We start from the raw sequence: 22,819 nt of genomic DNA, 5'->3' as shown, positions 1-22,819 counted from the left end.
AGAAGAGAGAAGCGAGTTGAAAGTAAAGCGAGTGAGAAGGAAACCAAGAAGCGAATGAAATAAGTAACATAGCAAACAAGCAAAAGGAAACCTGAAAGCATCATTAAAAAACAAGAGAAAACAAGAAGTGAACTGCAGCAAGAAGCGAAGAAAGAAGTGTTCCTTAAGCCAATTCCGCTTTCATTTCATTTAAATGAATATCTTTACGACTATTCAAAGAATGAAAGATAAATATCTCGTTTCACGCTTTAAGAAAAACCTTCAACACTTCTCATTCCCTTCTCTTTGTCACAAATATAGAAATCTGATTTAGCCCATATTAAAAAGTTTTGATTTATTATTGTGTCTACAATTTATCTTATCAAAATATCATTTAAATTTAAATAAAAACAAATCTCAGAGTTCTACGCACAGCACTCACTCACCGTCTCAAAATGTTGCTGTTTGCTTTGAACTTGTTGTATTCATGAAAATTTATCTATGGCCCAAACACAACACCCACACACACACGCATAGAGTCCGCATGATAAATGCGAGTTTTCTTTAGCTTTGTTTGTCTGCGTTGAAATGCCCAAAAATGTGTTTGCGGTTGCTTTTCAGAACTGAACTGAAAAAACATTTGCCAGTCACGATGCTTTCCTTTTCGCGCCTGAGTGGGGTAGCATAATTTTATGATGGCTGGTGTAACACCCTCAAGCATGATTGGCTGAACAATGTTTTCTTTTTTTGTATTTACGATTTCAAAATAAGCCAAAAGAAAATTCTTATTTCGATTGCGAGTCGAGCGGCTTAGCTCAACTACTTGTTGAGCATGAGAGCTTGTGCCAACTTTCTTATTGAAAGGAAATGTTCTAACATTAGATATATACTAAAAAATAAACTCAATTTTCTGTTTATTTCATCATATTACAATAATTTACTCTTTCCCCATCTATGCCAGCTCATCTCATAAGGTAAAGTTTCAGGGCTGAAGATTAGCTTGTAGATTTTTCAGAGTATTTCAATAAAACTTTTAGAAAGAAATCAATTATCTATAACATTTTTCTGTCTCAATTTCTATATATATATTTGAGTCAATTTCTATATATATATACATATATTATGACACATATATATTTTATATATTCTTAGAAATGCCAGCCCATCCCTGCGTAGCCGTTCCATTTTAAATATTTATTTCTTCAGAGTATTCAATATTCACCCAGTCAAGCAAGGTCGTCATTATTTCTGGTTTTGGATTATGTGGTCTTCTTCTTGTTGCTTACTTATGTTGGTGTTGCCACAGAAATATATTGCCGCAAAGAGTAGAGGCATGTGAATACCTATAGAGGCGGAGGGGGGTTGACTTACCTTGCCATGTTGATGATACGCAGCTGCTCACTTTTCCGTGCCCTTCAGTAAGAAAATTCGTTAGCTAGAGTTGGAGGCGAGTCTTAATTTTTGGCCTTCGCAGTGGTTTTTCCCTTGCGCGTCCTTGAATCAGGCTCGAAATGACATTGAGTATCTGGTCGAGGGGTGCGTTGGCATGTTTACAATGCTCAGGTCTTGGCCGCAAACTAAATCAACATTTTTTGGCAGCACGAAGCAACGAACCAACAGTCAAGCGAGCGCTCAGAGTCTGAGATAATGCTGATGATGCTCTGATGATGATTACCGCAATGCCTTCAGAGCCAGTCACTGGGCCAGCATCGTTTATCTCTGTCCCTCTATCTCTCTGGCCCGGTCGCCTGCCACTATCTCAGTCGAAGACTTTTAATCCTGATTGTGAATGTGGATAGGCTGTGTGCTACCTTGTTGCGTGATTGAGTTTGGATTTATGCCTTAAGTGTTGCTTGGGGATTTGCCTTCCAGCAGCCCGTTGCCCGTAGCCCGTTGCACGGCCTATGCGGCGTATGCTCACACAGACACGCACATTTACTTATGCATAGGTGTAACTGTGTATGTCGAGAGCTATTTGTTTTGCTGTTGCCTTTTTGCAAGCGTTTTGATTGGAGATTTGAGATTTTACTCCAAATGATTCGAACGTTTTGCTCTGCAAAAAGAAAAGCAAAGAGAGGAAATAACAATACAGACAGAAACTTTATTTTAGTTGTTGTTGTGCGTGGGTGTTCTGTGTCTGTACGTATGTGTGCGTGGGTGTATTTTTCTGCTTTATTTGATTTGCTGCTTTACATTTACATTTGCATTTACATAAGCATCAACATCATTAATATTGCAAAAGCATATCAATATATAAGCACTTTGCTGCCGATGAGTATTCTGCATAAGTGTGCGTGTGTGTATGTGTGTATAGCCCTGCGGGAAACAAATTGTATTTAAAGATAAATAGCGAGAAGCATAAAATGCCTGATTTTTCAGCTGTTTGTCACGCTTAAAGTCAGCAACTAAACTATGCCAGCAGCTAAACGAAGAAATATAAATAGATTTAGCAAAGAAATTTTTAAAAATATATAAAATAAATAAATTATATAGTAAAAAGTAAATAAATATATAAAAGGGGTCAATTAAAAATAAAAAATAAATTTTGCCGAAAATTAAATAAAGGAAATAAATAAAAACTAACTTTAAAAAAATATTTCTCATTTCTAACTTTTTTTTAAATATAAAAATAAAAGTAAGAACTAACATTTAGATGCTCAAGAAAAGGTTTTACAAAAAAAATGCGTTTTTAAAATAATCACTGAAAAGTTCCCTTCCATAATCATGCAAGTAGCATGCAAATTCAGTCGAAATTGTAGAAACTTTTTTTAAATGCTAAAAATTTAAGTTGAATCACGTGTTTTACTAAAGCACGTGTCAAAGGCATGTAAATTTCATGCACTTTGTCATGCGTTTCATTTTTCAGAGGGTTTCGTTCCTTATTTTCTTTTTTGCTTTAAGCGCTTCCGTTATTTCATTTTCACAACAAATTTGATGCGGCTTACATTTATCATACGCCGCGTGTGCTGTCACTTTATACATGCACACACACAGATACACACACTCACGACGATTGAACCACATAAATCTCTCTTTGGGAATTGCCATTCAAATGGCAAATGGCAAATGCAATAATAATTCGCAGCTCAAACAACTCGGAGGCAGCCATAGCTGTGGGCGCTGTCAGTGTTATATATGTTGGCGGGGCGCTAGGCATCCGCCAAGTTCATTCATTTTGATTTGTTTTGTTGTTTTTAGTGTTGTTTGCATTGTCGAAGCGTTTATCATGCTCAGGTTCATGATTGATTATAATACGGGTATTGATTTAGCAAAGGTCTGAGTCGTCACGGCTGCTAGCCCCCAGCTAATCGAGGTTGACTGCAATTTGAGCAGCGTCTGCTAGGCGGGTTCAATTGTTAAGGGCGTCAAAACAATGCATGCAAAGCTCACCCAGCTCCAAGCTCCACAGCCAGGACAAACGTGGCAGGAGTCCAGGCCGAAATGTGAGGCAACATTTTTTTATAGCTTCCTGCTTGAAGGGTGTGTGTAAGTGGGTGTGTGAGTCTGTGTGTGTGTGCGTGTGTTATCAGCTGTTTGCTGCTCGTGTTGTGACTGAAGCGGAAATGTACAAACAGCAACAACAACAACAACAAATTACAATAAAAATAACAGCAAAGCAGGAAGAAAGCAACCCAAACGGAAGCGACGCCGCCGCCGTCGCTGTCAAGCAGCACTAACACACTAACCGATAAAAATAGAAAATACCAAAAAAAATAGGGAAACAAGTCTTAGCTAGCAACCAAAAAGAAAGCGAACTACTCGACGTATACGTAATATAACAGCCCCCGAAAACAATGGCGACGAAGTTGGCGCAAAATAAAAAATAAAACAAAACGAGGAAAAAGGGAACGGCAGACGCCCTTCCCCCTTGGCCAAACAAAAGCCCTTTGAGGCGCAGCTAGACAAATCAAACAAAACAACAAAAAAGGCAAATAGGCAGCTGGTATTGCATGCCAGTTGACAAAGTAGGGGTAGTCCCTGATAAGCTGGAAATCGTTCAAATATTTCAGCTGAGCACAAATTGATTTCAGAAATGTATTTGAAAGTTTAATTAAATTTAATAGAATATAAAACAATCAAAATATTTTTTTATATTGTTAATAGCTTTAAAGAAAATATTATCCGAAATTTTTAAAAATTAATAAAATGAAATGAACAAAATATTAAATTAATATTTGAAATTAATTAAGACAAGCTCAAAAATATTTTTAAAAAATATAATCGAAGCTGGAGAGTTGTAACTGTTATTTAAATATTTATTATATTGTATTAACTGAAATAGTTATTATTTTATTAATATATTTATATATATATAACAATAATAAGAAATATTTAAAACAAACTAAGCATTAAAACTGTGTTCCAATATATATATTTATGTATAATAATATATTTATAATAATACAAAATGCATTATAATAATAATAAAATATTCTAACTTCAATAATAATAATCATAATAATTATTATGAAACAACTAATAATAATATTAATAATAAAATACAAAAACAAATAACATCAGTACCAAAATCAATAACTATAAACCTAATAAACAATCATGCTCATAAATATTCATACGACAGGCATACCCCTAATGCTAAAACTCGTCTGTGTACATGTGCGAGCCCTTTGCGGCTTATTTGGGGCCATGTGGCGCTCCCTTTTTGCTGTCGAAAGCAGCTGCCATGGCAAACAACAAAACAGCGACTCTATCAAGCTCAAATACACAAACACACACACACACACACACACACACAGACGAACAACACAAACATTCACATTCGAGTGTAGCTCTGCCATCAGCGAAACAAAGCGCTCGCTTATTAGTATGCAAAACTGATAATCAATACTGAGTACTCGATGCTCTGCATGAGTACTCAATACTCAGCTCTAAAGTGTGGCTATTATGGCACATTTATGCTGGTCTTTGCACATTTGCATACGTGTTTTGGGACACTGTGCAGCGAACCTACCAACCTCCCAGCCCTGCCCAAGCTTATGGAAAAATGGAACTTTGTGTGCAGAGTCTCGAATTCACTTTTCTTTTTTACATTCGTTGGAAAATTTATGAAAAAATGGGTGTGTGCTAATATGTTGTTTTTGTTGTTGTTGTTTTTATTGCTGCTGCTTCTGCTTCTGTTGTTGTATTAGTCGTTTTTGCCTAGAGCACCTTCACGTGTCGAGGGCAAAGCCGTCCTGGGGCCAACATGACATCGCCTTAAATATCCTGTCAGTGCCAAGCAATGCTGTAGCAGTTGACAAAATAATATATACAAAGAGCGCAATTTAATTGAGTTGATCTCAACACATATTGTAAAGCCATAAGACATATAGAAACCATCATCACCATATTTTGCCGGAAATTTGTAAGCTGTTCAAGGCAATTTCAGAAAATTTCTTTAAGAAGTTTTATGTTCATCATATAAAAAGATCTACCCTTTAATTCATTATTTAATCTGAATTATTGTTGTGATAAAACAATATTTTGTAATAATTATTATTAGTTTATTTTATTTAATTTTTAAACCTGTCCAAACAAGAGAAATACTATTTCAAATATCTTTAGCTCCGTGGCTGTTTAAGTTATCAATAATATGCAGCTGTTTAAATATGCAATAAGACTTGCCATTTGATTATAAATTATCAAAATTTTAATAATAATAAAAAATATATCGTTTCAGTTGTTAATGTAAATATATAATATCTGAAACTGTGTAAATATTTTATTTATTTACTTTATTTCTAACTGCAGTTAAATAATACGTATACGCCAGGTTATTTTATTAATAAACTATTTAAAGCAATTTTTCAATTTGTTAAAGCAATGCAACTTTAATAAGCCTAGCCTAAAACAATATTTGCCTTTGGCATTTCTATAAACAGTAAAACAAATGTTGAATTAGAGTCTTAAGGCTTATGGAATACTTGTAGAATACATGGCATGAAAAGCATTTGCTAGCAAATATGAAATGAAAATAAAGTGCGAGCCGCTTAAGCCGCAAAGGCTTAACTAGATGACTGATAGACCACACACCCTGGAACACACACACACAGACAAATATATAATCGAAGAAGCGGAACATGATTTTATCGATTCGAGTCGGTAAGCCTTTACAGCTCAACAATCTGGCCAAGCTGCATGCCATTCATAAGAAAACATACACACCGACATAGCTAATGCTGGCTTATTGCACCTTGAGAGCATACAAACACACATACACACACGTATATGCGCGTGTGTCTGGCTGATGGCGAGTTACAGAAAACGTAGCATACTTATGTGCGCTCCCCTTGTACCATAAGACGCTTAATAATAGTAAGGCGCTACGTGCAAATGGTTACAACAAGTAATAGACATAGGCTCAGTATAGTTAACACACATATGCACACACACACTCATGCACAGCAAATGTGACAGCAAGTGGCCAGGGCCATGACTTGTAACTGAGTCGCTTTTCGAGCTGAAGTTGCGACTGTAAATTGGCCCATGTGTTATTGTTTTTACTGTGTGTGTGTGAGTGTGTTTGTGTGTGAGTATGTGTGTGTGTGCTAGTTGCCTATTAGTTGTGTTGTTGTTGCTGCTGATGTTTTTTTATAATTACTTGCAATGGAGGTTACGCCGTCTCTCTGTGTGAGTGAGTGTGTCTGTGTGTTATTGTTGTTGTTAGCTTTGTTGTTAAGCATATATAACGGTAATTTAATTAACATACATAAACACACACCGACACACACACGCTTACATGTGGTATGTGACACGCTTTGGGACATTGTTATACTTACAAAGCAATTGACGAGCTTAGCCCTTGTAATCGATATTTCAATTAAAGTTACTTTTTATATGCATACAAAATAACTCTGCTATTTTAAATAGAAATATATATATTATTTGTATATGATACCAATAGTGTAAGCTTAAATAGGGCTTCAATTGTTTTCATTTAATTTCATTTTTGGTTTAATCTTTGCACACACTAGACATTGAGAAACAATTTTTTGTTGGCTAAATTATTGAGTTTTTTTTTTTAGTTTTAGCTTTTTATTTATGTATAAATACACACACATATATTTATATACATATAGTTTTTTATACTCAATCAAAGTGCTTTTTATATAAATTTATTTTTCTATTTATTTTTATGTGCACATCTTTTTTTTTTAATAAAAATAATAAATATTTTAGTTTTGCAAGCAAAATATATTTTTTCCTATAGATTATTGAACTTTACGGTTTAGGCCCCGTATGAAATGAAATTTGTTTATTTTTTTTAAGTTTATATTTGACTTAAATATTCTTTTATTTTTATTTTGAATCCGTTTTTATTAACTTTATATACATATTTATTATTTATATTTTTGTATTTGTATTTGTATTTTGTTCAAAGCTTTTAGTTGTTTTATTTATTGTTCATTATTTTATTATAAATGTTTAATTATTGTTTTATAATGTTTATATATTCTTTTTTTTTCTTAATATAATTTTATTGAATTTTTGTGAGAAGTTTCTTTAATATTTTATTTGTTTTTAATACTTTTTTATTTATATATAGATTTCTTTTTTGATTGTTTTAATATAATATTTGAAGTTCTTGTTTTCTTACATATTTAATTATTGTATGTTATTTAAAATCATATTTATATAATAATTATATTTATTTTGTTCAACAAATTTCGCACCACTAAATATAATTCATAATTTTTAGACTATATTTTAAATTCTTTTTGATTATTTTTTGTATTAAGAATTAATCTATTTATTTTTGGGAATTATTTTAATTAATACACATAATTTTTATTTTTTTTTTATAAATATTTTTTACTATATTTTGTTGGCTACAAAAAAGTCGCGTTAATTGCCTAAAAGCGCGACGCATGCCGCCGCTAGTTGCACGTTGCGCGTTGCACGCAGTCGAGTTGCGAAAGTTGGAGCGACACACAACCGTTAGGCGACGCGTTCGGCGAGCGAATAACAAACAAAGCCCGCTAATGCTGCTGCCACTGCTACTACGAAATGCCGCAAACAGTGTTGCCGTGCTGCAAGCGACGCATGCGCAGTGCGCGATGAGCGATAGCCGCTGAAAACATCTGTGTTTTTGTTATGTTTGCCTTTAGAGGCGGTGGGCGTGGTGGGCACACACATGTGTAGCACACACATATGAATGCATATGTGTGTGTGTTGCGGCTGCCAAGACATTTCCCGGAAATGAAGCAAACAACAACAATTAAATTTGTGCTCAGTGTATGTGTGGAACAGTTATTTCAATTAAATTACATATACATATATATACATATATATATATATATATATATATATATATATATATAGATTCGTTTACAATTTTTTGCTGTTGTCTTGTGAGTTGTCAAATAATTCGAGCGGCAATGACAACAGGACGAGCCATGTCCTGTCAGGACATGTTTTGCGACATATTTTTGCTGCGAATGAATTAAAATGACAAAGTGACACAAAAGTATGTTTGCTGTGCGCCGGATATGCAGCACAGGCAATGACTTAAGAGCCGTCAAACACACACACAGACACTCACACACACACACTGATGCAATTTTGCGCCTAATGTCAAGGCTTTTTGGCTAACGTTCAATATTGCGCTGGCACGTGGCGCTGCCTTTGCAGCATGTGGCAAAGCTGTACAAGCAGCCCACCAATCACGCCGCTCTCTGCCACATGCAGCGCATGAATGGACACAAAAAGCGGCAATGCAAAAAAGGCAAAAAAAGCGCCGTGAACAGGGCCAGAAGAAAAAAGGTCGCGACGTTGCCTGCGCCGCTTTTCCAATGTCAAGTGCAAGCGGCCAATTGGTGTCGCTGACATGACAAAACAAAGAACCGAAAAGAAATGTATGGAAAAAAGCCTGAACGGCTGGCGAGATGCTCTGTTCAGTTGCATAGTCTAGCTGCCTCGAAAAGTGTAAACACAGTGGCTTAAAAACTGATTTATAATTTGGTATAGCTACGCGACTGCGGCAACTTCTGTTTGACAGCTCTAAAGTCTAGGCTGTGAGCTTCAAACTGTACTTTAGGTAAATATCGACTAATGATTCTTGTAGCTGAACAGTGGCTCTAAAACTTTAAGCCTTATGCAGTGATTAGCAAACTGTCATTTTAAAAAATTTCTTCGAGTTCTGCTCTTATCTACTTCTTCTCTCTGCATTTATACTCTGTTCTGTAGCTCTAAGCACTTGTCAATGCATGTATGATCGCTTATAGCCATACTCTATAACATTATAAATAAATGTTTATATCTCAAAAGAAAGACAAGTTAATATACCCCATTTAGTCATGGGGAACAGGATATAGTAAGTTGAGGCAAGGTCAGCCACAAAAGGTAAAAGAGTCAGCAACTGGCTTGCATTAAATACAGCATTGCATATACCCCACTTGGCCAATGTGAACAGTGTATAGAAGGTAAAGTCAAGGCCAGTCTCAACAAGAAGAAATGCCAGAAGCAATGAGAACAGCGTATAGAAAACGCGCTACGACGAATGTCAGGGGCAGAGGCTGGCTACCACTTAAGATTAACATACCCCATTTAGTCACAGAGAACAGTGTATACTAAGCAAAGTCAAGGCCAGTCGCAGAAGGTAGCAAGACACATTGAATATACCCCACTCGCCCAATGTGAACAGTGTATGGAAAGTGAGCGATAGACAAGGCCAGGAGGCAGAGGCTGGCTTCCACTTAACATGCAACATTGGCAACGTTTGCCATTAAGGACAAAACGCTGCAGCAAGTGACCCCCAACGAAATGGACGCCAGCAGGCTCTCACGGAAATGGGCGCATCCATATTTTATGTGTCATCGATTGCATGTGCTCATATAAGTCGTAATAAGCCCTCCATCAACTCTTTTAGCCAACTTTCTGAAAATCAATTTTTGCCTGCAATTTGTGCTAATTTGTTGAGTATGTCCTTTGACTGTCCGCCAGTCCACAATGTCAGCAAGGATTCATGTATACATGTCATATCAAATGCTAATTGGGCTTTCGATTGCCATTTACATTTACCTTCAATTGTCCAATCATAACGACAGACTTTACAGTCATTAAGTTATTTTTAAAACAGATTATTTAAGTTCATGTCAGACATGAACGAAGGCATGACTAATTTACAGTTGTTTCATGCTGGTTTCTTTTTAGTACTTACGCAAGACTCATGCGTGACGCATTTTCCAATTAAAGTCCATAGATTATAGCGACACTCTCTAATGCTATAACTTTCAAATGATATGATAGCTAGAAACGGAATATACTAGAGGTATCTAGTAAATGGAAATATTTGAGCATGTTTTTCTATCTTCCTTGTATGTTTAACATGAACTTTGACAAGCATCAACTGCCAATATATGGTAAAAATTTACTGAAAAACTGTACAATCTATATAAAAAATTTATTTATAGACTTGACCAAATTTACAATTTACTTTATCTGCATTGTAAATAACTGCAAGGGATATTTAGGAACACAGCAGGAGTTTATTGAAGATTCTATCTATAATTAAGTTTTATAAGCAAAGCATACACACTCATAATCATGGTAAGCTTTACATGAACTTTAGCATGTGAAACTGCGCTGCATTTCTTAATCAAATATAGAATTTGACTGATAAAATTTGCAATGTTCATTGTACATAGACTTCAACATCAATTGCAGATGAAAGCATAGCAATACTTACAGAGCACTTTATAAGCATTGTAAATATTGAAAGAGCATTTAAAAACAATCCAAAGCATTTGAGAGCAAAGTCTGACTGGCTAAATTTACAATAAACCTTTTGTGCATTGTAAATATTTGCAAGGCAAAGCAAATAGACTTAACAATCTTTACCCTTCTAATACCTTATGTTCAGGACTTAAGAATAAGAGTTAAAATAAAGCTAACAGAAAATAAATATAATAAATAAATAAGTATATAATGCAAATCTAGATCAAAGTAAGTTAATTCATTCAAATACAAGAGTATTTTTAGTTTTTCAATATAATATTTATTCATTGTGTACTATTCCTTTAAGCTTAGAACATAGGTTTCTGTATTAACAAAATGAGTCGTGTTTGTTGCGTTTAATATGCCACGAAGCAATTTGCTTTGAGTAGAGTCTGATTAAATCCAAAGAAAACACTCCAAGAGTTAAAACTTAAGACTAACTTAAGAGTATGGGTTATGGTATATTCAAATGAATGGCTTTCAGTTTTGTTGGTTGACCATTTTAAAAGATATATCTTAAGGAACGAACATAGATGCGATTTAATTAGCTAGAAAGATTTGGGACTTTGCCAATGAGTCAAACTGAAACTCAATACTTAATTTAGGGAGTGGGTCACATTGCATAAATAAGTTATAAATAGACTTAAGAACTAATGTAAACTAAGATTAAAGAATACATATAAACAAAAGACACGACTCGATTACCACGTCTTGGGTAAACTGAATAATCCACAACGATCGTGAGCATCGACGCCTCGTACGGCAAAGAAGTAGCGCTGATTCTCCTGGAATTGATTCAGCGTAACTGCCATGGGTAAGAGCATGGCCTTCACATCGCCCACGTGCCGCCAGGAATCGGTGCTGGGCTCGTTACTCGTCTCCTGGTAAGCGTATATCTGATACGTGACGCACTCGGCGAACAGATTGCCCTTGCCCTCCAGTGTCCAAGAGATGACAATGCCCGTGTCGTGCAAACTGATGCGTATTACGGGCCGTGACGGCGGCAGCTTCCAGTCCGGATGAAAGGTTTGCTCCGGCGCCAGCGGCAGCGGTGCAGGATGCGAGAAACGTGAACGCGATCCACTCGGCGGCGTATTCTCCGACCGTATCTGCATGGGTACATTCGAGCCACTCGAACCTCGCTGAACTGTTAATATGAGACGAGCTTAATTGAATGCACCACAAAGTCTTAACTATGATTCACACGCGCTCTCTATCAGGCAAATGCAGCACAATTCCTATAGAGAATTTGTTTTAGGTTTTACAAACTACTTTTCATCTAACTTTTTTCTTGTTTTCCTTAGATAAGGTATCTTAGGAGTATTTTGCTTCTCATCAGAAATATCAGAATCCTTAAAGGATTGCAACATTTTACCTGTTCCCGGCGAGTGTGAATCGAAGTGAACTCCACATTTATATAAATTACCTGGTCCATTGACAATCTGTCGGGCCACAGCATTGGCACGCGGTATATTCATGGGCGAGACGCGCACGACGCTGGGTCGTGCATTGGAGCCCATTGGCGGCGTCTGCATGTTACGTTTGACGGAAACATTTGGCGTTTGTCGCAGCCGCGAATTGGCGTTGGGCTCCATGGCAGCAGCAACAGCGGCAGCCGCAGCATCATCCTCATCTGTGAGATCGATGACGGCCTTCTCTTTGGGTCTTGCAGGCGCCAGGCTGGGCTGGCCATAGCCAGCACCACTCGATCCACTATCCGCGGCATTTGACATGGGTACCGAAACAGTGGGCATGGAGCGTGCCTTGCTGTTGATGTTTATGGATTGCTTGCCGGGACTGCGACCAATGCGAACGCTAAAGAGAAGAAATGGCATTAGTTGTTGCTGACAAGTAGGAAAGGTCGCGGTGTAACTCACGGCAATGGTTGTTGCTGCTGTTGTTGTTGCTGTTGCTGTTGTTGTTGTTGTTGTTGTTGCTGTTGTTTCTGTGTCATGTAGGAGCCCGCGTAATCCTTGGTAATAGGCTTAGCAGTAGTGCCACGAGCTCGCATAGCTGCGGCAACAGCTGCTGCCGTTGCAGGTGTCACGCTGCCTGTGTGCTTGGACGCGTACATGGGTCGTGATGTGACATTGGGCGTGTTGGGCAGACGCTGCATACCCTGGCCAGAGGAGCTCGCCTGATGACTGCTGGGCGTGTTGTTGACAGGCCGCTGAGGTGTCACCTTCTGCATGCAGCCACGACGCACAGGCGGCGTGCCACTGCCGCTCGTCTGTACGTAGGGTCGCGTTCCTATTGACGGTGGTGTCTGCTGCTGCTGGTGCTGTTGGAGTTGCTGCTGTTGCTGTTGATGTTGCAGTTGATGCTGTTGCAGCTGTTGATGCTGGGGTGGACTGACTCGAGGTGCTGGCAGCGAACGCATTGACGAACGCATTGGCGAGGTGCTCGCCTTTGGCGGCGTTGGCATTGCGGCAGCTGGCGCTGACATACTGCCCGCAGTATGACTGCCAGAGGCGTGATTGCGTGCTGCCTCCTCGCTGGGCTTCTTCATTAGGGCCATGCCCACTTGAAGGCCCACAGCACGCGTTATGCGCACCGGCGCCGTAAACTGCGCATTCTTCGTTTCCAGATCCTTAAGCACACGCTTATGCACCGTTTCCAAGTCGAGAAACTGCTTGGATACCTCGGCTATCTTGCGACGGTAGTTAGCCAGCGTATTCTCGTGATTGTCGATCTGGCGTCGTATCTCCGCAAATTCGCTCTTTACCAGCATGCTCTCGACGATCTTCTGCAGCACCAGCTCTTCCAGATCCTGACGCGTCATCTTGTCGAAACTCTTGCGAAAACTCTTTAGAAAGTCCAGACGCAACGGCTTGATATCGCTTTTGAGCTCCGGCTTGGGCTTTAGGTCGTACTTGAGTTCCTTTGACTCTGCCTTCTCGTCGCGCTTGAACTTAGCTGCCTCAGCAGCAGCCGCTGACCCTTCCGACTCTAGGGTATTGTCATGAGCATCGAGATCGATTTGTAATGTGCCATCGTTTGAGCTATTCGAATCGGAATCATCCGTTTTCAATTTCTTGCTGGGTATATCCTCTTTCTCTACGGAGCTACTACTGGTCAGTAGGCTGTGATTGCGTTTGGCAACTACGGGAGATGGTTCCTCCTTGTTGGTAATGGTGGTGGTTGCTGTGGTAGTAGTGGTAGAGGAGCAGGTGGTGGCTGTGGCTGTGGAGTTATTGCCGCTTTGGGTGCTGTTGCTAGTCTCCGCTTTATCATCGGTGCTCAGTCGCAGACGTTTGACAGCAGGCAGGCCTGCATCCGACTCATCCTCTGGCTCATCGGCCACCATTTCCACGTCCCCTTCATCTGCCTCCGCCGCGGGCTCGGCTTCAGTTTCAGCTGGAGCCTCATCTCTGCTCTTTTGTGAGGGCTGCAGCAAATTACTCGAATTGCTATCCACGTCTTCACCGGAGTTAACTTTCGGTTTCTCTTGTGTTTTCTGTTTTTCAAACTGATCGCAGGCATTGTCTGAGTTGTCAGCTAGCAAATTTCTGAGCAAGACTCCATTCGATTTCGAATCGTTTGCTTTAGTCGGAGCTGTTTTTTCTTTGCTTTGATTGGATTCCTCCGCTGTTTTTTTTGCAGGCGGTTGCTCGTCTTCATCCTCGGACAACAGTACCACCTCTTCAACCTTTTTATCAGCCGCTGGCATATCTTTGTCACTTTCCGTTTTACTCTCAGCTGCTCCGCTTTCTTCCGCTGGCTTTTCAATGGGCTCGAAAAAGATGACCTCATCATCTGATTCTGCTTCCTTTGTCTCAGCTACGATGTTCTCTGAAGCTTTGCTCGTCGCCTGCTCTTTCAACTGTTCGACTTGTTTTTCTGTCTCATCGTCCAAGACGCCATTTGGCTTGGGCTTGGTTGGCTCTACAACGTTGTTATTAGATGGCACGGTACCTTCGTTGTCCGACTCTCGATCGGTCTTGGTCTTCTCTTCACACACTTCGTCAGTTTCCACTGACCTCTTTTTTAACGTTTTGTCATTCAGCTCCTGCTTTTCATCTTCAGTTTTATCAATCTCCATAGCTGACTCTGCTATTTCTGCATCTTCTTGAACAGGCTTTTCGATTGTTGTATCTGTTGCCAAACACTCATCAGACGAGTCTAGATCAATAATTGATGATTCTGCTTTGTTCTTATCATCGACACCATCCTCTTTTTCATCTTTATAATAGCTTTCATCTGAGGTTATGTCTTCTAGATCGTGTTGGCTTTCCTCTTTGCGACTTGGCTCTTCAGTTTCATCAATCGTCTGATCGGCCAGTGTTTCAAACTCATCTGCACTAGAGATGCTTTCCAAAGCATCCAAAAAGATGTCATCATTCGAATTTGTTTGCCCTGATTCCGCCTGCGACTTTTTTCGTTTTGAGATTTTCGAATCCTTCTTAGCATTTTCTTCTGTTTGATCATCTAACATATTTTCATCAGTCGGCACATCCTCGTTCGCTGCTGTGCCGGTCTCACTTTCATTGATATTTTGTTTATTTTCAGTTTCCTCTAAGGTCTTTCCTGGGTTCTCTTCAGGTTTCTCTTCGACTTCAGCTAGATCTGAACTTTTAAGCTCGTCCACGCTGTTATCGTCCAGTTCTTCCTTTTTCTTTGCTTCGGCGCCGATCACATTTGCCTCTGCTTCATCGATCGCAGTGTTGTCTTCTGCAGTGTTATCGATATCGGCTGCAATCGGTTTGCTGTTAACCTCCATTGTCACATCCTCCTCATCGATGGAGTCCTTGCGATCGCAACCTACGATCGAACTAATTTTATCTAACAGGGCATCCAGATCGGTGCCGGCATTGCGTTCGCTCGGCAACGTTTTGCTGGCAGAGTGATCATCGCTCTGGCCGATACTATCGATAGGCGACGTCGCCTTAATATCGTTGTCTAGGACGTCTGTCAGACCATTATGTAACTCCTCATTGATGGTGGATTTGCGGCGTTCCATCGTTGTTTTCATATCTGAAAAACCCCATTTATTTTCGAGCTAAACTTATCGATAAGAAGCTTCGCACATACCAGGGCTGGTGAGCTTATCAACTTTATGGTCCAGCTCGGTGATACTTCTGATTAAATCATCCTCTGTCGACAGCTCCCGTAACTCAACGTTCTGTGTTACTTCCATCATATTCGCGCGTTTTAAAGTTTGCTTTCAATTGGAACACATTGAACTGAGATGAAACGAAAAATGAAAAGTTGTTGTTAATTACTGAGGTTTCTTAGACGATCTGGCAGCACGCTAAACAACAAGGTGGCAACCCTAGGGAAACATAATATGTGACCTAGACCCTTAAAGCTAATCAATAAGAAAACAACTTATGGAAATTAATGAAACGACTCCCTCTTTAAAAGTAAATGCAGGCAATAAGAAAGCTTAGGGCAAAAAGCTCGCCAAAAGCTTTTCGTTGTAGTTTTTGCTAGCAATGAAAGTGAATTGAAGCTACCATTTTCAACTAACTAAACCTAAACCTGGTTTCTATTTTGAGAACCTACTTGAAAGTTTGGGTGAACCAATAATAACGGATTCTTAGAGGAAATAATTGAACTTTACTAGAGAGGATTAGCTGTACTTGAACAAAGCCTTTAACGAAGTATTTCTAAATTTTATATATCTATGTATATATCTATGTATATATATATATATATATATATATATATATTTATGTACACATTATATATCAACTGATTTTTGTCTGATGCTATATACGCTATTTCGGTTTCGGTATGTATCTATAAATCTGCATACCTAACCGGTGTGCTTGTTGTTCGGTCGAACGGTCATTCGGACGGTCTGTCGGTAGTTCGTTCGGTCTCACATATGTTGACGACGCGAACAGCAACAATAATTCGAGAGAGTGAGAGAGAGCGGGAGAGACCTCAGCGCAGAGATGACTGCAATCGAAACACAAATACAAAGCGAACAGCGGCAAAATGTAGACGAAGAAGAAGAGAAATAAGCATGCATAAAGCAGAAACATGTGATAAATGTTTGGAGCTAGCGTAGAAACGAAACAGAATGAAATGAGCAGAAAAAAGCCGTTGTTAGGACTGAGTTCGGAATCAGGATTTTCGATAAACAAAAATTAGAGTTAAGTTAGCAAAAGTGAGGTTAAGTTGAGGCGAGTTTGCAACTATTTTATATAATCTACTTACACGATGCACAAACTATAAAAGATTGATTGAACGCTTTCCGTTCGCAACAATTTTACACTAGACTCGAAAGAAATCAAATTATTTGTAACTAGATTTCTGTGCGAGTTCAAGGCAACACTAAAACAGTGGCCGAAGTGAACGCGAACGCGAGCGCAAAAAACCAGCTGACGGCAACGACAACGACGACGACATTTAAAATATGAGAGAGCAATACCAAACGAGAGAGAGAGAGAGAGAGAGAGAGTAAAGCTAAGAGTGGGCATGGTTAGGGGGCAGCGACCTTACTGCTTGTTTAGGGCGTGTCAAATTCGATTCTGATAACGTTCTATAATCATTTTTCCAAAACTTTTCATTTTCCGATTGTCTTCTTCTGTGTGTCACATCTTCGATATGTCCACGGTGCGTGCGACCCCTAGCTCTGAATGCGCTGTGACGTCAGCAATGCCAGCAACTATTATATATATATATTAATATATATATGTTTATATGTAAATCAAATATAGAGGGAACGCAAATTGATATTGGATACCACTAAAATAGGTCAACTATTTAGTTGAGTTTAATAAGACTTTTCGTAACAAGTTGGCAGCGCTGTTAGCTGAAGGTAGTTTTAATATCTTGGTAGAGCGGGACAAGGGGTTGAAGTAACACAGCTATTGCAAGAGGGATCTTCGATTATGACATTATAGTTTTTCCGCCAAACACCGATAACAAAATGAATGAAAGAACAGCAATGACAAGACGCAAAACAAAAGTAAAAATTAAAGTTGCCATAAATTGGCATTTTACAAAAACAACCTTTGACGCGTGTTGTGCGAGCGAGATGGCTAATGCGAGTTAACTGTGCGTGTGAGCGGTACAACTCTATGCTTAACAATGTATCTGCGTAGTTAGAAATAGGGAGGGGGGAGGTATGGTGGGGTGGGGGTCCACAGGGAACGGGTCAGAAGGTGAGGGGGCGAGGTCAAGAGGATAAATCAAACTATTATTTTGAAAAGAAAAATGACAACAAATTGAAAATAAAAACGTGTTAATGCCATGCAAATGCATACAGAGAGAGAAAGATAAAGAGAGGAGGGGAGAGGAAACCAGAGATAGAGAGCGAGAGCGGGTGGTAGGCGGCATTAATATGGCACATTTTTGCATCTAGTCTAAGATCCGCAGTTTTTTAGGACTTTAGAATGTGCCTAGGACTTTCGGCAGGATACCGGTTTGTAAACAGGTCTTAGTCGCTCAAGAGAGGGGAAGAGGGAGCGTTAGCGTTTGCAGCAAGAGAGCAAGATAGAGAGAGAGAGAGAGAGAGAGAAGGGGCAGCGTAATTTAACGTTTATACGAGATAAAAATATATACATATATATATAATATGTAAGTAATCTATATGTAAGTAATCTATAAGAAAAATAAAAGTTTTGCGCCGAGCCGAACGACAAAGTCGTACGACGAGGCGTACCGATTAAAAGACACCGCAGCAGCACAGTGAGAAACAAAAACTAAAACAGAAGCAAAAAAAATTGTTTTTTTTTTGAGGCGTCGGCAGCCATATTTGACATCTAAAAGTATTCGGGAGAAACTGGTCTTGGTCTGGGTATGGAAGATATAGAAATCGGTACAATTTCGACTACGATTATGTTCTGGATATGTCCATGTGACAAATTCTACTCTTCGTTTCGCTTTATCTGCTTATTTATAGAAAAAAAGAGTAAAAATCAAATTTTTTTCTATTTTGCTAACTGATAAATATGTTCTGCATAGGCAACTTTTGGTGCATTAAAATATGTTTATACATATATATAAAAGCATTAAAATGATGTTTGAACTTGATTTGGGAGTTATGTCTATTATAGCTATTTCGCTCTCGCACACGCACCCAACTATACCTGCGTTTGCTTAACTAGCTGTCTGGGTGTATGTGTGTGCGCTTGTGTATGTATAACAAGGTTTGTATATATATATGTGTGTGTGTGTATATATATAATTTTGCAGCGCATTCACATTCTTTTTAGGTTACGTATCGATTTTAATGTAAAGTGAGGTTAGTTTGAAAAACATCCAAACCCCGGGGTATATTACAGATCTATGCAGGGCAACTATATACTATATATTATAACATAAATATCTATTGATCCCAGACAGCGGTGTTTAGCAGTTCGGTTAGTTGCAGACGGGGCAACAATTTAATTTTTTTTTATTATACAATTTAATATTTTTAGGGCTGCCAAGTGTTAGCAAAGCATAATGTTAGTATATATATTATTTTGTTTGCGTATATAAAAGTGGGCGTTAATGCATGATTATGCACCTAATTATCATACACATGGTATATAATAGGGTTGCCACCAACATCAAACCTCCTATGTATGTATTATCTTGTGCTGTCTACGCTTAAGGTGAAAGGACAAACATATATATGCTAGTCGTAAATCTCATTTAATGTTTAAATTTGAAATTCGAGCAGATAAACTAAAATATTATTATTTTTACCGGCTGCAGTGCAGCCACTTGGCAACCCTAAAAACTCAAGCAAATGCTTAAAGTCTCTCTTCTTATGTCCGAAACTTAACACTAAGCCCAATTGAAAACCCGCTAAAACTATATTAGATATATTCAATATGTTATCGTAAAAGCTTATAAGCAATAATAGCAACAAAACGTGAGGTAGTGAACTACCAAACAAAATAAATTGCTTTTTAGAGATTTACCTCTGTGGATATTTCGGTATTTTCTTATTTCTGTTAACTTAAGCTTTCTTATTTAACGTTTTGAGCATTCCGTGTCCATTAGACAGTTATATATTTTAATAGTTTAAACGGTATTTTGTCGATTTGTTTACGCCGTACCGTGCACTGCCACCCTGAACAACTGGAATACCAAACACAGACTAAAATCTGAGATGACAACAACAATTGTATAGAACCACAAATCAGTTGGAATGTGTCTGGTTCATGAACCGTTTAACTAGATCAAACGCACTGCAGTAAATGAGCTGCCACAAAAATTTAATGAAAAACATAAGACATCGGCGATAAGCAAGAAATCATTTTAAATAGAAACAAATAGTTATTTCATGAGAGCTAATTATCAGTTTCGTATAAAAAAATCTATTATTGACGGATGTCTACTCAGAAATTGCAATTGATACAAAAAAATAATTGAAAACTAGCAAATTGTCTTAAAATATTTTCGCAAGTTATTGAAGGTGCCAAGCAATAGCTACTTACAAAATATTATGAAGTAATTTACCATTAGCAATATTGTTAAATTAATATTCCCAGGTCTAGTTCACAGTACCACAGCTTTCGGTCGCTGCACTTATCAGCCCTGGTCATGGTGCATAAAAAACCAGTTCGCGCGCGAGCGAGCGACAAAAAAAAACAAAACAAAAACATCTGTGTGGCTTATAGGTTAGTTTTGTTTTATAATATATGCAGTAAACAAAGTTATCAGTTAAAATGAGCAATTTGATCAATTTTGCGTTAAGGCATGGCGTCAATTTCCTGAAAAGACACGCACTGTACAGCCTACGCTGTACGGTGCCTGCAATAGCTAATAAACTGCCGGCTGCAATTGCGCCCATTCGTAGCCAATCGACAAGAGCTGCCTATGATGTGAGCACAAATGTGCAAAAGGATATTGTATTGTTTAAATATGAGAATCCTAAGTTCTATAAAATGCTCAACTTCTTTGGAGTGTGCCAATTTGTATTTTGGACCTATTTGTCGCATTTCGCTTTTACGACGCTGAAAGATGCGCCCGTTGTGGAAAAACCTGGCGAAGAGCTGAAATGGTTTCAACGCATAAATCTGGGCGAGAACAAGTATAAAAATGGCATTACAATATGCTGCTTTTTGATTGGTGAGTGGAATTAGTTGAGAAGTAAAGGTTTCACATTATTGAAGGTTTTCTTCTTTAGGCTATGGCATTTTGTTTGCTGTTTGGATGTTTACACTGCGCTCGGTGCGGTTTCTCATTCTTCGCAAGGGCGGGGATAGCGTTTCCATTGTCACCTATGGTCCATTTAATCGCAACCGCATAATGACCGTGCCACTCAAGTGCATCTCAGCGCAGGAATCGCGAGAAATGGCTCGCGTACAGCTGCCCATTAAGGTGAAGAACAAGTCGTTATTCTACGTGTTAGATATGCGCGGCGAGTTTCGTAATCCCCAATTGTTCGATTATACTGCAGGATTAAAGCGTCGCATTTGAAATGTTTTGTTTGTTTTCTTTACTTATAATTTGTAAATATACATATGTAAGCTAATTTAAACCTAAGCCCTGGATTAATAGACGGGCTCTGGCTTCTGTGTGAGCAGCAATCCAAAACGTTTCTTGATGGTAATGCGCTGTCTAGAGTATTTGTCTTCAGGTGAAAAACGAGCTGGATGTGCGGACAAGGTGGGTCGGCCGTCCTCCGTACGTTTCTGCAAGAAATATCAACGTTAGTTAAATTTTTTATTTACAAGAGCATAAACTACCTTAAGCGTATAAATACGATCTCCGTTTTCACTAATTGTGTACATAAGATACATTTTAAATATAATTTAAGAAATGTGCGTTCTCTCCACAAACAAATATAAACACGTGTGACGTGCAGTGATGCGCAACGATAAGTGTCAGTGACTAAACATACGTATCGATATCGAAGGAAAATTTGAGCACTGTTAAGAGCGAATGTTGCGAATTGATGCGATATAGTGCTGTAACACTAATATCGATATTTAAAATAACATCACCATTGCTGTTACTCAGCACTGTTTTTATTTGTAGCTGGCGCTAGATTTTGTTACAATTTTAAATAAAATACCAATCATGTCCAATAAAGCCGATAAACTAATGAAACAGGCTATGCGTGAGCAACAGAAACGCATTAGACCCGGTGAATGTCAGAAATATGTGCGTTTAGTACTGGATCAAGGACTGCTGCTCATTCCTTGGGGTCAGGAACTGCTTGAAAAATTAAATAATACAGACTTAAAGTATGAGATAAGAAGCTTACCCGCACGTAACTGCATTTTTTGGGAGCGAAATGTCGGCCAACAGACTCTGGTAGCGGGTGTCGAATTGGAAGATGCTTGGCATATGGAGCAACAGGTTCTTTTGGTCTATGCTGAAGCGGACTTTCAACGCGCACTCAAGGATCACAACTTGGGCTGCATTAAAGCCAAGTTGCAAGATGCATTTCCAGCACTAAACTGCCAATTCACAGTGGTTGTTCCCCGACTACGTCAGAGCAAACACAGCCACGAGACTAATGCTTTAATTGAGCTGCAACTGCTGCAGCAATTGCATGTGGAGCAACTGGCTCAGCCGCAATGTCAGGAATTTATATTACTGCTGCAGCGCTACACCAAAGCAATAGCTGAGTTGCCATACAAGCAACAAAGACAATCAATTCTAGGCAGCTTTAAGAAATACCTGGCGAACGATAATAAACAATGCGTGCGCGTGGAGCAGGGCAACGGCTATGGACGTCTATGGCAGCAGCATCTTAATCGCTTGCCGCTGGTCACACTTGAGGTGGCAGAGTCCATCATATCTCAATATCCGTGTCCCAAGCGCATGCTGCAGCAGTTTGCGGACGATCCACAGGCGGTACAAACGCTGGCAGACGTCAAGATAAAGCGGAGCAACGGACCACAGCCGCTGCAGTCGGAGAGAAGGATTGGCAATGTGCTCAGCAATAAGTTGTATACTCTATATACTGCCAGAGATCCGAATACTTTGATATAGGAATTAGAGCTTGCATAAAAACTAGTCTAGGGACATATTGCATATACATGTATCTAGGTATCTAGAATAGGGACGTTGATTTAGTTATATAGAATTTAGGCCGTTTATTCAGCTGCTCATTATTTTGGTTTTTACAATCGATCGCTTAGGTGCTTAAATAATAATTAATATATACAGTTCGCTATTTCATATATTTATATATATATATTAAAAATCACAATATTTTTATACG

At 38.7% G+C, this 22,819-nt stretch overlaps 4 protein-coding genes and 1 long non-coding RNA gene across 6 annotated transcripts in view; 2 read left to right on the top strand and 3 right to left on the bottom strand.

Annotated features, from left to right (window-relative positions):
- The window catches only part of LOC115483445, a 59,215-nt gene extending 52,316 nt beyond the window's left edge, over positions 1 to 6,899 (bottom strand). Inside the window, exons 1-2 of the long non-coding RNA XR_003944355.1 lie at positions 6,759 to 6,899; positions 1,351 to 2,032 (exon numbers count right to left, since the gene is read on the bottom strand). This is a non-coding gene — a long non-coding RNA (uncharacterized LOC115483445). The remainder of the gene's footprint in view (positions 1 to 1,350; positions 2,033 to 6,758) is intronic.
- A 4,067-nt stretch (positions 6,900 to 10,966) lies between these two features.
- On the bottom strand, positions 10,967 to 19,727 carry LOC111604128 (activating transcription factor 7-interacting protein 1). Of its 2 annotated transcripts, none has more exons than XM_023322045.2 (5): positions 19,560 to 19,727; positions 15,727 to 15,878; positions 12,573 to 15,669; positions 12,122 to 12,510; positions 10,967 to 11,842 (listed from the first exon to the last, which is right to left on the bottom strand). In XM_023322045.2, exons 2-5 carry the CDS (start codon positions 15,833 to 15,835, stop codon positions 11,397 to 11,399), a joined length of 4,041 nt encoding a protein of 1,346 aa, XP_023177813.2. In that variant the 5' UTR covers positions 15,836 to 15,878; positions 19,560 to 19,727; the 3' UTR covers positions 10,967 to 11,396. The 2 variants fall into 2 exon arrangements, with proteins under 2 accessions (XP_023177813.2, XP_030081315.1); XM_030225455.1 differs by lacking the exon at positions 19,560 to 19,727 and adding an exon at positions 16,861 to 16,879.
- A 522-nt stretch (positions 19,728 to 20,249) lies between these two features.
- On the top strand, positions 20,250 to 21,136 carry LOC111604102 (transmembrane protein 223). Its single transcript, XM_023322003.2, has 2 exons — positions 20,250 to 20,712; positions 20,771 to 21,136. Exons 1-2 carry the CDS (start codon positions 20,310 to 20,312, stop codon positions 21,061 to 21,063), a joined length of 696 nt encoding a protein of 231 aa, XP_023177771.2. The 5' UTR covers positions 20,250 to 20,309; the 3' UTR covers positions 21,064 to 21,136.
- LOC111604104 (H/ACA ribonucleoprotein complex subunit 3) lies at positions 21,066 to 21,464 on the bottom strand. Its single transcript, XM_023322008.2, has 2 exons — positions 21,333 to 21,464; positions 21,066 to 21,278 (listed from the first exon to the last, which is right to left on the bottom strand). The coding sequence occupies exons 1-2, from the start codon at positions 21,384 to 21,386 to the stop codon at positions 21,138 to 21,140; spliced, it is 195 nt and encodes a 64-aa protein (XP_023177776.1). The 5' UTR covers positions 21,387 to 21,464; the 3' UTR covers positions 21,066 to 21,137.
- Positions 21,465 to 21,530: 66 nt separating this feature from the next.
- LOC111604101 (crossover junction endonuclease EME1) lies at positions 21,531 to 22,680 on the top strand. Its single transcript, XM_023322002.2, has one exon. The coding sequence runs from the start codon at positions 21,667 to 21,669 to the stop codon at positions 22,585 to 22,587; it is 921 nt and encodes a 306-aa protein (XP_023177770.2). The 5' UTR covers positions 21,531 to 21,666; the 3' UTR covers positions 22,588 to 22,680.
- Positions 22,681 to 22,819: the final 139 nt, after the last annotated feature.

Source organism: Drosophila hydei, unplaced genomic scaffold (assembly GCF_003285905.1).
Source record: "Drosophila hydei strain 15085-1641.00,03,60 unplaced genomic scaffold, DhydRS2 tig00008134-arrow-pilon, whole genome shotgun sequence".
Classification (NCBI taxonomy): Eukaryota; Metazoa; Arthropoda; class Insecta; order Diptera; family Drosophilidae; genus Drosophila; species Drosophila hydei.
Note: the sequence above shows the minus strand (reverse complement) of the source record. Positions and strands in the feature narration are given on the sequence as shown.